Raw genomic sequence first — 15227 nt, 5'->3', positions numbered from 1 at the left:
CTCGGTCAAAAAGCAGACTGCCCATGCAGGAAAAGAAGATATCAGTCTGTAATTTTTCACAGGACACCTTTATCTTCATCTGATCAATTAAACGTACAAAAATCAGAGGGTACGCTCTAAGCCATTCACATGCTCTGTATAGGATGCTTTATTTTCTCCACCTTCAGTTGTGAATCTTTTTTTTATTTAAGAATACAGGTGGTTTGAAATGTCTGTGAACTGTGACTATGTCTGTTGAGCTTTGCTACTCAAAGTACTAACGAGGGTCAGTCAGGGGGTGGATGGTCGTTATTGGTGGGGTTGTGGACTACCAACTTTACTTTACTTTTTATTTCTCGATAGGAAATCGTAGTTTGGTTCAGATATACTTACTGTCATAGGTGACCAGGTGAGAAACAATTATATTACTCCAAAAAGGTAAATGGTCTGCACTTATTGAACACCTTTCTACCTATTGGTACTCAAAGCGCTTTACACTTCTTCTCATTCACCCATTCCCACTCACAATCACACACACTCACAAACTGATGGGGGAGCTGCTATGCAGCTGGCAAACGCTCACCGGCAGCAACTAAGATGGGGTTCAGTGTCTTGCTCAAGGACACTTCCACATGTAACCGGAAGAGCCAGGGATCGGACCAGCAAGTACTGGTGGATGACCGCTCTACCTCCTGCACCACAGTCACCCCAACATGTTATTTAATATTTAGGTAAAACACAAATTAAACCGTAACAACAACACTATTATTTCCCATAGCCATAGGTCTTTATGCACACATGTAGGGAATAAATCCCATCTCAGTTCATTCTAATGCATGACAACTACCAAAATCCCAACTTTTTCTCATAATTCATTGTTACCATTTCTATTATGAAGAGCAGCACTGAAATAAAAATCCTTACAGTGATCATATGATTTACTTGTTTGGAAATCTAATATGCATTAAAACGTTTGTGTCTGTGGCCTCTGCTGTGTCACACTGACCCTCATCAAATAGCAATAGCAATGGATCAACAATAATCAGCCGCCTTCCTCCACAACAAACCCCCCCCAGTGAACAACTATTCGGAGTCTGAAATACTCGTCAAACAAGTGCAAGGCCTGCTCATGATTAATCGGTTCAGAAAAACGACCCCCTCTTATTATTCTTGGCACAGTGTAAACAACCACTGCTTTGACAAGCCTCCCATTCTGCCCCGCACACTCAAGGGTATCAGCACAGTTCAACCGCTGTCAGAAAGTAGTGTTTGTTGCTGCACAATGGTGGAATGAGAAAAGGAGGCAGAGAGAGAGGGAGAGCATGAGTAGCAGAGTGACAGAAAGACAGACAGCTGGCTGCCCTGTTAAGTCACAGTTTTGTTTCAGTCGTCTTATCAATCACTGTTTTGTTCTGTTTTGGGCATTTGTAGTGGTCCAGTCAGACACGCGATACTCTAGCTGAGCATTCCGAGCTGCTGGTAAAGGTCCTGGGTGTTACTGGCTAATGCTTAGCTTACCCACCAGCCATCCTGACCTGTGGGACTGGCTTTTTGGCAAGGAGTGTTGCCTTTTTTAATTCTTTTGAAGACACACTGAGATTCAATTGGACACATCCACTAAAACAGAAGGTGCTTCATCGGTGCACAAAAAAAGTTGAAAGTGTACATAGCAAAGCAGCTGCACACAGAAGCACACAACCCTAATAATTCCAAGCTAACTACTTCTAAACATGTGAGTATATATCATTCAAACGTAATAATTAATTTAAAACATACCTAGGTTCTGACATGGACAGTCATAAATATGGTGTATGTAAAAATAATCCTACTTTTCAGTCACTTTCACGCTCTACTAATTCAATATGTCACTCATAAGCATGCAATATATATCTTCTCTTTCAATCACGTCTGCACACAAACGTATACACACACACACACACATATACTGGCACTGCCATACATGCCTGATGATAAATGACTAAATGTTGGGGTGTGTTTTCAACTGCCCCACATACGAGGCCTGTGTGCTCCTAATTTGATACTTATTCCATGAAATAGTCATGTAGGGGGAAAATGGATGTGGATAGAGACAGACAGTCCCATACATCATTCTAATTATTCTTTAATAAACCTCTTATAAGCCATAGAGTGGCTCGTAGGTAACTACTGCCACCTATGGTTCACGGGAAGAATGGCAGCCCCTCAGTAGAAAGGACATGAACATTTAAACAAGAATGAATCCTACTAAGTGCCAAATATTAATCAAAGGCAAAAGGAGAATGAAAGGGTGGAAGAGGACAAGAGAGACTCCAAAAGATAATTGAGTATCTCAAACTGTTTTCTCTTTTATCATTTTTCATCCTTGAAAATTCAATCAAGAGGGGAAGAAAATTATTTGGAGAGCACAGGAGTAAATTTCTTAATCACCCTGAATACACAATAATGTTTAGCTGTTGTATGGGTTAGAAAACACTTCCTGAAGTATTGTCTGAAAGGTGGGATAACTTCTAAATCCTTCTTCAGAAAGTCTTATTGAGAAAACAACTATGCTTCAAACGGCTATTTTTTAGACTTCTATGAAAAGCTAAAGGTACATAAAATTGTCATCTCATTCTGCACAGATGAATAAGAATTTTAAATACAAGGTTACATACCATTTATTCCACAGTAGAATTAAATAGTATGTTAATAAATTGTAATGTGTGTGTGTGTGTGTGTGTGTATCGGGGGGGGGGGTATGTGTGTATTATGGCATATGTTTACACTTGCCAGCATAGATTACTCCCCACAAACACACCCCCATACTTGCACCCAAAGAAAGGAAGTCTGGATTATGTTGGCTTTGAGCGATGGACAGGCAAACCAAAATCATCTTGAAACAATCGGGCACAAAGCACTGAGAGAGAGGAAGGTTGCAGGAAGGGGTGAAGGGAAGGAGGGGATAGGTGAAGAATCACAGCCCTTTGGGAAGTATTCCAGCTGCAATCTGTTGGTCTGTTGTTGTAATGCCCAGTCTCACACACACACACACACACACACACACACACGCACACACACACACACTTACATATAAACACACTACAACACAAACTGTGAAAAAAACTGTGACACAGATGACCCAACCATGCTGCCAATCACTCTCCACAACCTGTCCTAAAGGGGGGCATCAAGGACAGAAAGATGGAATGTGATAGATGAACAAACAATGCAGTCAAGTTGCAGCCATCAATAATCAAGCTGCCTAATCTCCAGTGTGTGCTGGAGTACTCATAAAAAGTTGAAAGTTGGCAAACAGGGTTTCTTTCACCTGTCTTTATGCTGTGGCTTACTCAGATGGTCTGTTTGTTCTTTGTGAGTTTCCCCAACTGGATGAAACGACAGGCTGTGAAGCTGGAGTTTGATGATAGGCAGATCAGAATGGCCAATAACACACACACCAGACTATTCCCAGAAGGACAAAGCACACACAACCAGATACACACACGCACACCAAACACAGAGAGAGAGAGAGTGGACAAAACACACAAAACATAGGAATGCATGTACAAGCATTCATAGTGCATAGTGTATGTGTTGTTATACTGCAGGCAAGTACGTATACAGTTCCAAACTCCACACATACTTACAAAGACCAAATCAAATTCAGATTCACTCACACAAACACACTTATTTACACACATGCTTACCCTCACACGCTGACTGTGGCCCTAACAAGCAGGCCAACCAGCCTTTGAGCTGCCTAGAGTTTGGCACTAGAGAGAGAACTTTGCAGGAACCAGGCAGGTTTCTAATTATTTGTGCTCACTACAAACACTTGTTTCTTCTAGATAGAGTTGACCAGCTGGAGCTTTTTTCTGTTACAGTATGTATGGTGGAACAACCAAAACACAAGAAGTAAGCCAGAGACTATAATGAGCCTGGGCCTCAATCCACCAGTCCCTGTGCTGGGCTCCAAGGACACCCATCAGGAACTTGTGAGAATGAAAACTTGTGCTTTCTGTCAATATACTGCTCTTGTCTTAATCCATCAAACATTTAGTATGTTACCTTTAATACTGATGTTTTCCATTTTTTCTCTCTATTGGCATTATTTGTTGTGCCAGCTTGCAGAATGAACAAATGAATGTGACAGAGGAAAGGGGTGCAAGGTTACTAATGTCATCCCACTGCTGTATTTTACCATAGAGTAATCACACTCTTTGAGACTTTATTAAAGGAGTTTTTGAAGTACAGTAAATATATGTGCATTTCTTTCTCCATCATATTTGCCTTTCAAAAGACAAAGAAAATAATTATTCAGACTTGATGAGAGTGTGTATGCATGTTTGTGAAGCAAAGATCACGGCACAATGAAACTCCTTTTCTATACAAGACACAGATGCTTTCTAGACTGGTTTAATGAAAGTGAACCTATCTAGTTACATCACTTGAGCAAGTGTGTATGTATGTGTGTAAGCCTTGGTAGTGCTGATGTTTTGAATTTCAATAGGAGGTAACACTTGTGTTGAAAAACCTGCTGAATTAAGATAGGGATCAGACAAAAGCCTATCTCACTCTTTTTACCTTCTTCTCTCCTGTTTCTTTACTTGCTTTGAACACAATGGGTTTGATGCCTGGCCTTGGTTTGAGAAACACCACTTTTACCTTCACCGTTTTCACCCCTGTGACAAGCTATTTAGCAGGTGTCTGTTGGTCTGTGAGTTGTTCCCACTGAGCATCTGTATTTGTTATCAACATATTTGCAATGATTTCTTTGTGCTTGTTCACTTACAAAGAGCCAATGTATTGTATCTTCCATCGAGGTTTTCTTGTAATAGCAAGAAAGAGGCAAACATGTCCTGTAATCACAGGAATTTGGAGTTGCAGTATTTTGAATACCTTGTCAAAAAAGAGAGAAAAACAGTGGCTATTTACTAGTGGTGTAATTGGAGGCTGTGAGAGGCAATCATGTGCCTTCCCCCTACCCATCCTTCTACACACACTCAAAAAAACAAAAATACAAATATAATGGGCAAGACTAATTTTGACAGTTTCTCATATATGATCATCTAGCTTTCAGGGATCTGACTGGCTTTGAGTTTACACAGGCTGAACTTTCATTTCCTGGCTGCCGGTCTGTCTGTCCAACAACCAAATTTGTCATCTTAAAAGGTAAAAAAGGAAGACATAGTTAGAACATTGATTTAGCATATCACTGATGAGGTGTGGTACACGTAATTGGCAATGACACGATTGTGGAAACCTGAGAGGTGGACTCCACAAATTTAAAACAAACCTGTACAACCTTAATTGTGTTTCAATTTCTGACAACTTTTACTGTATAGGGGATTCAGAGATGCTGACATAAATAAAAAATGCAAAATAGGGTGAAATATATTAAAATTACAACAAATTGCAACTAAGTGATTTACTGAAATGTTTAATTTGGACCTCAGGGCTTGCCATCGGGTAACATTTGTTGCAACCAGCCTATGGGCCCAGCTGAGTTTGTGTCCCTGTTGAATACGAATAAACATCGACAGGCTAAAAAGTGGTAATAAAGTTATTTTCAGGCTTGACAGCATATGCAGCGAGGATTTAAGAAGGGGTCTCTATGCTTGCTACTATCCCCTGACTAATCAGTTGAATTTTGGAAATAAATAATTGTTGCTGTAAATGTTGCGTGAAGAAGAAGCTGGTTTGTGCGTCTGCGTGTGTGTGTAGAGGATGTTAATTGATGAGAGTTATAGAGAGCTGCTACTAGCACAGAGGGGATCATTACTACTCGAGTGGAACAACTGCATTCACGGCTGTTTGCCATGTCTCATACACATTTATGCAGACACAGAGTGCACACATATTGTCACAGTGCACCAGCAGTCAAAAGGAACACCACTTTTGCTCTCTCGCACATCGTTTTGTCATATAGTTTGACTGCTCAACCACACACAAACAGGTAGGGTAATTATAACATCCTAATTCTGCAATGATTCCTCTAAAAACACCAGCAAACTACCAGATGTCTTTTTTTTTCTCCAAACCAGAGGTTTTTGTCAATCACAAGTTTTTTTTTTTTTTTGGTTGGCATGATGGGGAAAAACAAACAATTATCCCAGAGGCATTTCCCATTCTTGAGTCGATTTGTGGTGGAGTGAGGGGGGGTGGAAGGGTAGGGGAGGCACAGCCACTCTGGGTTAGGATTTAGGTCACACTTCAACTGACTGGCTGACATCAGAATGGTAAAACTGAAATCCTGGAGTGGACTATAAACTCAAATCTCTCTCTTCAATGACTGACACTTAAGAGACAGACACTGAGCGAATGAGGGGCAGGTTTCTAGCTAGTCAACTTACAATCCTGACCTATATTTTTATACCATACATTTGTGAATGGGTATATGACTTTGTATGAGAATAAGGAACATTTGCCTTGTCTTATTTTTATTTATGTGTTGGTGCATTTTTGTGCATGTCTGTGGTTTATAAGATGTTGCTTTTATGTTACATTTCCATGTAACATGAAAGGCAACAAAGTGTATCTCCTTGTGCTCAGAAGTATATAAATAAATGCTTGAGACAGTTTGTGCATTTCTGGGTTTTTCTGTGCACTAGGGACTAAAGTGTGTAAGCAAAACCAGTGTGTGTTTATGCTTTCTGTCAGTGTGTGGCTACATCTCCCTCCTGCTGATGATGCTCACCGCTGTCACTTTAGTAGCAACGTAGAGAGGTGAGAATTTACAGTCTGAAACACTCTTCCCTCTGACTGATAAACAAATACACACCGTTTAATTTTTTTTTTACTCTTAATATGCCCTCAATATTTTTAATGTATTTTAAAAATGTAAAATCCATGTTCTTATTTTATAAATAAATAAGAATTACTTGAAAGTTTTAAAAATTAAAAGTAAACCAAAAATGGCCCTAAATTATGTTATTTAATGAATACTTATTCAAATTAGAATTTTTTTTTGTTAGTTTTTTTTGTCCTTTCGGTTTATCCTGTGAGTTCAGGGTTGCCACGTCGGATCATTGTCCACATGTTATGCCGGATGCCCTTCCTGACGCAAGCCTCCCCAATTTCTACCGTGCTTGGACCAGCACTGCACAGCTGGGGATGGGAATGGGCTGTTAGGGGTTCAGTGTCTTGCCCAGAGACACTTTGACATATAACCGGGACCGGGGATCGAACTACTGACCCTTTGGTCTGTGGACAACTGCCTTTACCAACTGAGTTACAACTACCCCTACTTATTCAAATTAGAATAAAAATTATAAAATAAAATTATAGTGTTTTCCAGAAAAGGCTGGTAGAATTTATAACTATAAATTAGTAGAAAAATGACACACACCTATGCTAATTCACACTCACAACACACACAGACACACACACACACATATAAAGATTTGTACCTCCAGTAGCCAGGGCTTGAGTTTGCGGTCCAGGATGATGTCAAAGCCAAGGACCTCAAAGCAGACACTGTCGCTCCCTGGTGGCTGGCCAGGGCGACACATGCGGTAGGCGTGCAGCACATGGGGCTCAGCAACTATCAATGTCTTCACCACCAGCTCCTGGCAGGACACACAATTACAGAAAAAGAATCACTGAGCTGACAAAAAGAACAAAAAAATAAAAAATAAAAAAAACACTTTTAATTGAGCTAGTTTCATTCAGCCTAAAAAGCCATGAGCAGCAATTTTTAGCTGCTGATTGAAGGTCTTCTTAAACTGAAAATGGTGCCATTATAAGTATAGCATTAATTGCAGGTTGCAACCACAGATAAATGACAGACTTAGTACTAACTCTGACAATGAAGTAATCATGATACATACAAGACCTTTGACCTACAGACATGCTCCACAAAAATCCTTTATGTCTATAATCTATGATTATTTCTAAATTCCCTTTTGTCTCTAGAAATCATTTCTAACATTCTATCATTAAAAGCTGAAAAGAGACACAAAGTGTTACTAGTGCAGAGGCTTTTGAATTTCTCTTATACACAAACAAGCACGCCAGTGTTGGTGGTGGTCCATCTTTGTGTCTAGTAGCTCCAAACCTGTGTGCGTGTGTGTGTTTGTATTATCTGCTGGCTGCTACCTGCCTGCACAGTTACACACTGGGAGCAATGTGAGACTAAACTAAACATGCTCTCTCTCACTCTCTCTCTCTCTCACACACACACAGCACAAAACATCCCCTTACCAGTCAAGCCCCACGCACTGCTGCTGGCCTGCAATTTGCCCAGTCCAGTCTGACTGCTGGGTGCGGGAGATGGGTACAGTGGTCTGGCCTTGGCCTGATAAGGCTGTGCTCCCCCCTTGCTTTTTTATCTGTCTGTCCCTTAAACACCTCAGTCCATCTGTCCATCCATTCACCCGTATGACCCACAGGCTGCCCAGCTCACACACCTGCTCCCACTACCGTTGTTTATGCCCGAAGTGCACAGCAATGGTGTGTGTATGTGTGTGTCTTCTTCATCCTTCCCCCGATCACATACCTCCTTATCCTGAGCCCCCAGCCCTGGCCACTGCCTAAAACGGTGCATGTGTGTGGTTATGTGCATGCGTCTTGTTCCTTTTAGGATAAAATATTTTATTATTCTCTTTGATTTTAATTGTTTTATTTTTTTTTATCTCACCTGCATGCATTTGTGTATTATTATTTTTAATACTTTATTATTATATTACACATTTTAGCAGCATAACTTCTCTTTCTAAGTGTGTGTATAGAAATATTTGTCCTTGCGTCTCTTAATCATGTGTTTCATGGTTTAACAAACAGTATGATATTATTGGTAAATATATTTGAGCTAAAGGCAAAATTAGTTTAATTATGTCAATTTAAAATCTTAAAAAATAAAGAATTTAAGATAAAAACACGTATATACAATACAGAGAACATTACATGTTGTTTCTATACTGACTAAGTGATTTATTTTTCTGTCCTTTTAAACATGTGCAAACGAAACCATGCATATTAAATGTGACAAGAACATCACTTGCGAAACTGTATTTTTCCAAGTAGGATACATAATAATGTGTTATTTCTGAATATAAGATGCCAAAAAGTTCATTTAAATAAAAGCTACTGATGCTTTGCCATAGTTGGTGTTTGTGTGTATATAAATACAAAATTATATAAAAAAATAAATAACAAACACAACATTCTTAACCCCCACAAAAATAATTTGGCAAAAAAAATGATCTGACTATGTGACTTTGGCTGTTGGCTGAAATAATCAAGGCAGCCCAAGGTCTGTACAGGAAAATGAAATTAGAGAGACGAAAAGAGAAGGAAAGTAGTGAGTAAGTGGAGAGCTTTATTGGGAGTTAAAACAAAACCCAGTGTGTGAGTGAAAACAGATAGCACTAATAGCACACTGGTGCAACTTCTGAAGAAAGAGCAGCGACAGAAATGGTGAGAAATTAGGAGAAAAGAGGGATGGTCTGTCTGAATCAGAGGGTGTTACTCTGGTTTTTCTATGAGGGACAAGAGAAATGAGAAAGAAAGTAATCAAAAGAAAGAAAATGGATAAAAAGAAACTTGAGCATGTGGAGAGATTAGAAAAGATGGACAAGTAAAGAGAAACAATGGCTACCTAAATAGGAGCCCAATAAATTAAGCACTGGTCACAATACCTACTGCAGTCTTAACAGCCACTTTGTTCAATATGAACATAAAGAAAAGTGAAAGCTGAGAGAAAGAAGAAAGAAAAGATTGCCTTGAGGAGAGAATAATAACCAATGGGATTTGATTTTGAGGTTGAATGCTGGTATCATGAGAACATAGAGTAAAATAGAGAACAACCACAGAGGGACCATACAACCCACATGGCTATTGACAGAGGGACAACAAGTCAAGGTCAAGAAGATTGAAATAAAAAATAAAATAAACGAAACCTATTTTAAAGATATGGATCGAAATGACAGGAGTAATAAAAAAGACAAGAAGAACATGATGGAGGGTTATATAAAAAAAAAACAACAAATGAATCCAGCAATGATGAAAGAAAATTAACAAATAGAAGATGTTTGGATGAGCTGAGAGTAGTGCCAGATAGGGAGAGTTCATCCTCTAGGAATGATGTTTTCACTGAGCTCTTCCTGGAGTTAAACAAAGCTCTGAAGCTCACTGAATTACTGTCATAACAAATCATATCAAATGTTTGCTGGTCCACTGGTGTTTTGTGTGCAGCATGTGTTGGCCAGTGGGAAGAGCATGTCTGCACAGTATATGAGTGTATACTTACGGATGTATGTGTGTGCTGCTTGCAATTGTGGTATATTTTGTTATTCTGACACACATCCTTGTTTTCTGGAAGTACACTTCCACCATGATATTACCACAAAGTAACTGTGTGACTGTGTTTTTGTCTATTGAATCGACTACCCACGTACAGAGACGTCTCCCCAGAACTTGGCCACATCGTAGTCATTGGTGCGGAGGAACTCTGTGAACCAGCTGATAGACCTTTTACTTCCTTTGTCCACTGTTTCGTCTCGCTCGAAGTTCTCATTATGTTTGTTCACTGAATAGTTGGTCAGATGCATGTAAAGCTGACTCTGTGGAGACAAATATAGATTTAAAATGAGCTGACACAAATTGTACAAATGTATGTTGACATCTGTTTCTCCCTAACATTTTATACATTTATTTAGTTATAAAGCAGTGCAACAACTTTATAGAGTATCTTAGCAGTATTCTTATATAGGAAGAAAGTGTGAGACATTTTAAATGTTAAACTGGATACATTGCAAAGTTTCACAACCTGAAACAAAGCTTGTATGTTTCTTTAATACTAATAATGCGAATCAACCACATGTGGTCTAACATCTATTTCTAAGCTGATTAAATAAATTTGCTGTTTTTCCCCTGCTTAGTATTCCCAGTTAGATGTATTAATTACTGAGACTTGTCCAGTGCAACCACAACCTAATACGAAAGGCTACAAATACTCCACTAAGCTAAGGGTGTAGCAGGGCAATGGTAAATACAATGAAATGTTATTGTGCTTAAATAACTATGGAACCTGTGACGGTGCTCATTTGTGTAATTACACCTTTGTCAGTGATGATAATGAGCACAGCAAACAACAACCCTAGGGGTGTTCATGTTTTTATCCCTACAGAGGTACATAACCACGATATAATGTAAAACATTCCTTCAAAGTAACATGTGGAGACAAGAAAAAAGGAAGAAGCAAAAACTCCACAACTAGTCCCTTGGCAACAACTAAACATGATAAAAAAAAACTGAAAAAAAAACTGTGCTGTTTAAAAAGTAAAGAACAGCTTGGTGTGCTATACTGGATTTATCTGGACATTTGAAAATTGTTACCTAGAAGACGGTCATCTGGGAGCAACTGATCCTGAGTCAACTGCCCATAGATCCTACTGTGGATGGTTAAAATGTTTGGTTGGCTATAAGTTGCCATTATATAATCCTGTTGTAGCCTTCTTTTTAAACACCATCCCTCACAGTTACAGACAATACATCCTTTTCCTTACCCTACAAGATAACAACACTGTGACCACAGGCCACCGCAGTACCTGATGGCTGTCTGGGAGCCACTCTCTGTAGGATTGAACATCCATCTCCGTGGCATGACTCAGTCCATCATGTGTCACAGACTGGATAAGACAATACACACTTGTGCCACAGGAGGAGTCCAGCCTGTGTGCATGTGTGTTCATATTTTAGATAAGCATCATGCTTGAAAGGAAGCTGTGTGTCTGTGTGTGTGTGTGTGTGTGTGTGTGTGTGTGTGTGTGTGTGTGTGTGTGTATGTGCGCGCATGTGCATACAGCATACATCCCATCATCAGCAACAGACTGTGCTTCAGCAGGTGCAGAACCTCAAGGCAAATATGAGGCGCTTGAGATTACAGGAGACATCTGGCATGTGGACATTTCCGCTCAGCTGTGTGTGTACAGTTTTCTGTGTGTGTGCGTAATGTAGATGTCTGTCTGGGAGTGTGAAGACACATTTTAATGGAGGGCTTTTAAGCATTTTGAGGATTGGCTGGTCCTTATAACCTCTTAGGGCATAACAGGGTTACAATGTAGATTTAGAGTTTAAGTTAGAGTAAGATTTAGGCTGGGTTTGAGTTAAAACTGGGGTTAGACATTCAGATTTAATGGTTAAGGTTTGGGTAAGGGTTTTGGGAATGCATTGACTAAAGGAAAGCGCAAATGCGTGTGCACTCATGGCAGTGGATGGCAAAAATACATCTGTTACTTTATGTACTTTCAAATATAAATCAATGAACAGTCAACAACTTAAAGAAATGACCTTGTGCACAGATGGTACATGTTTTGAAATCAACTGTAGGTTTACTTTTATTCTCTAGTGTGAACCACTGTGTAACCTTTTTTTGAAAAATACTATGCAAATAATATGCCATTTTGACTAGCAGCCATATTGTTGCTGTGACTCACCAGGTTGGCCTCACTGGGTGCATGGTACTTCTCTGTGCCCATGCGAACCAGGCCGTCGTTGTAGAGGAAAATACGAAGAGGGTCACAGGAAGTGACAAGGATGTAGATGCGCAGGTCAAACTTGTAGCCCTCCATGAGGAAGGGCTTATCTAGGTATTCCTGAACAATGAAGTGTTCCTGGGCTGGCAGCTTCTCACAGTTGCGGATAAGCGAGATCCTAGATGGACAGAAACTTTATTAATCCTTGGGGGGGAAATTAGGGTGTCGTTAGCAGGATTATAAAATATAGCTTAGTAAATACAAAAGAGAATATTAAAAAAGTTATAGATGGGGCATAGCAGAGACCATGAACATAACTGATTATATTGTGTTATATACTGTATGTATTAAGAAAAAACAAATGTGCTAACAGTATACAGATGTTATGGGTTTTGACACGATAATCCATTTCAAAGTCATCTGGAAAAGTTGGGGTCATATTTCTAGGGGCCAAATCAATTCAAAGTTTATTTATATATAGTACTTTCCATTAACTGACAGGTTGACCAAAGTGCTTTACAGTCAAAATAAAACATTTAAACTGTAAATGTAAAATGCAGAGATGTAATTAAACACACTGAATCAACAGAACCCACAAAAAATGCAGAACCACACATAAATGCTTTAACTTAAAATAAAATTCTAACAACCAATTAAGAACTAATACACATACAGCAACGCAGCTACCCATTAAAATACTGATACAGATAGAAAAGAAAACACAAGCCAATCAATAAGTAAAAAATACAGAAATAAATATTAAATGAAACACCTGTGTGTTTTGAGTTCTGAGTTTTTAAGGGGCCACATCTGCTTGTTCTGGTGATACTTTTAATCCTTACAATCCAATAGTAACTTTGCTGTTTTCTTTTTTAAATAATAGATAATAAGTATTACAATCCACAGGAGTACTAGCTCATGGAATGAGTTGTATACATATATATTTAGGCAATTCAGTCCTTAGGTGTCAGAGCAACAGTGTCCTGATAGTATTCGTGTGACCTTCCACTGCTACAGAAAAAACATATGTAAATGAGTGCACTCAGCATGCCTCAGGTCTAGTGTGAGCAGGACAAGCTGTTTGGCTCTGTGGGACATCAAACATTCCAAATATTTTGTTTCTCTGTTCATTACCTGACCTTCTAAAGAACAGCTGAAAAATAAATGAACAAAAAACAGACTTGTAAAACACAAACGCTTGTCTGTCTGAGCCATACTCCACAAGCATCTGGAGAACATTGTGATTTTCTGAAACCAAACTGCCGGAATGTCACAGTCCATCAAAAGCTGTAGTAGGGTCTTTTAGCTGTGGGCAAGTTAATAGGAGCAGACATTGTGCTCCGTTTCAACCTCCACTCTAATTCATTTGCTTTGGTCCCATGTCACTGGCACTCAAGCCATATAGTACACAGACCATTGCTAGCTGAACTTGAGAATGAGTTATGTTAGTTTGTGTGCATTCATGATATGCATTTGAGGTTGAGGGGCAAAATGCATGTGAAAGTCTGTAAAGTCTGAAAGATGTGTGTGTAGATAGTATGTGTATGTGCAGGGAGTGTTGGGTTTGTGTTTCTTTTAACAATCCTTCACTATGGACAACTTATATCATCATCACTCATAGTAAAGGCAGAGTAAAGCTAAAGTGGTTACATGCACAACAGAAAAATAAGGTCTTAGTTCAGCCATCCTCCAGTCAGGGGTTTGATAAATCCTTACCCACTTTCTGTATAAATCACCTTCTCTATAAGCGTAATGTTATTACTTTGGATTTATAAGTGACCACTTGCTCCTGCCATCTAAAAAACTGCTGTATTATAGACAAGTATTTTATTGTCCTGCTTATCACTGCACTTGAACAGAAAACAAAAGAGAGAAGTTGATGGGAGCCTGACTGATGCAGTGAGGGTCCTCCCTGACAAGAAGACAGCAAGCTGAATGATGAGGACAGGGTTAACAGTGTTAGTTAGTTGAGGAGGAGTAGCTGAGGAGAAGACGACGTGATTGATGAGCTGGGGTGTCAGATAATCACGGCCCACTCTCCCTTGCCTATTTAATTTGGCACCGGAGGGGATCTCGCCGTTTTAAGCCCTGCATGCGCTTTTATTTTGTTTCCCTTATAACAAGCTGAGCTTCATACACAAACAATAACTTCATTTAGTTGGCCGACGGAAAAATAAATTACAGGGGGTAGATATAACTTAATTTCCTGCCGCGTCACACCATGCAAAAAAACAGAGAAAAATCTAATCTTCTGAGCCGCCTGCCGTTGAGTGGTCGAGCTAAACTCATCATCTTTCATATTCTTAATGTATTGCAATAATTCAACCTTTGCTGCCTTTTATTCTTTAATAAATAAAGGCTTAGTGCAGCATGGAGTTATAAGTAATACTCAAATTATACCAGAAAGGACAAATTCAAAGAGAATTGGAGAGAGAGGGCAAGCGCACCGTCATTTGTATTTCAATATCTCCACCTATTGGTGCCAGTGATGAATGCACTCCACAAGTATTTCTTCTTACATGCAACTTAGGGGTCATATTTTCAAAGAATAAGTCAAAGATAATAATTAATAAACATTTTGCAATCTGAACAGTAGAGAGCTACATGCAATGTGCAGAGTAACAACTAAATCTTTGCAGTAGACCTTGTACTTTAGCCAAATCATAGTATTCACAGTTTGGCTTTTGTATTTTATCTTGTAAGGGATTATGACACGTTTATTTGTTATATTATGAAACTGAATTATTTGTAAAAGCAACCAAATTTATTTTCCAGACTAAACACTTTGTTTGA

General features: G+C 39.1%; 1 protein-coding gene across 7 annotated transcripts in view; it reads right to left on the bottom strand.

Moving 5' to 3' along the window:
* ttll7 (tubulin tyrosine ligase-like family, member 7) overlaps positions 1–15227 on the bottom strand; it is a 67471-nt gene that overhangs the window by 37716 nt on the left and 14528 nt on the right. For all 7 annotated transcript variants that reach the window (XM_067514051.1, XM_067514053.1, XM_067514050.1 and 4 more), the window contains exons 7-9: positions 12396–12612; positions 10356–10520; positions 7368–7526 (exon numbers count right to left, since the gene is read on the bottom strand). In XM_067514051.1, coding sequence (XP_067370152.1) covers positions 7368–7526; positions 10356–10520; positions 12396–12612 — 541 coding nt within the window. The remainder of the gene's footprint in view (positions 1–7367; positions 7527–10355; positions 10521–12395; positions 12613–15227) is intronic.

Source organism: Channa argus, chromosome 8, assembly GCF_033026475.1.
Source record: "Channa argus isolate prfri chromosome 8, Channa argus male v1.0, whole genome shotgun sequence".
NCBI lineage: Eukaryota > Metazoa > Chordata > Actinopteri > Anabantiformes > Channidae > Channa > Channa argus.
Note: the sequence above shows the minus strand (reverse complement) of the source record. Positions and strands in the feature narration are given on the sequence as shown.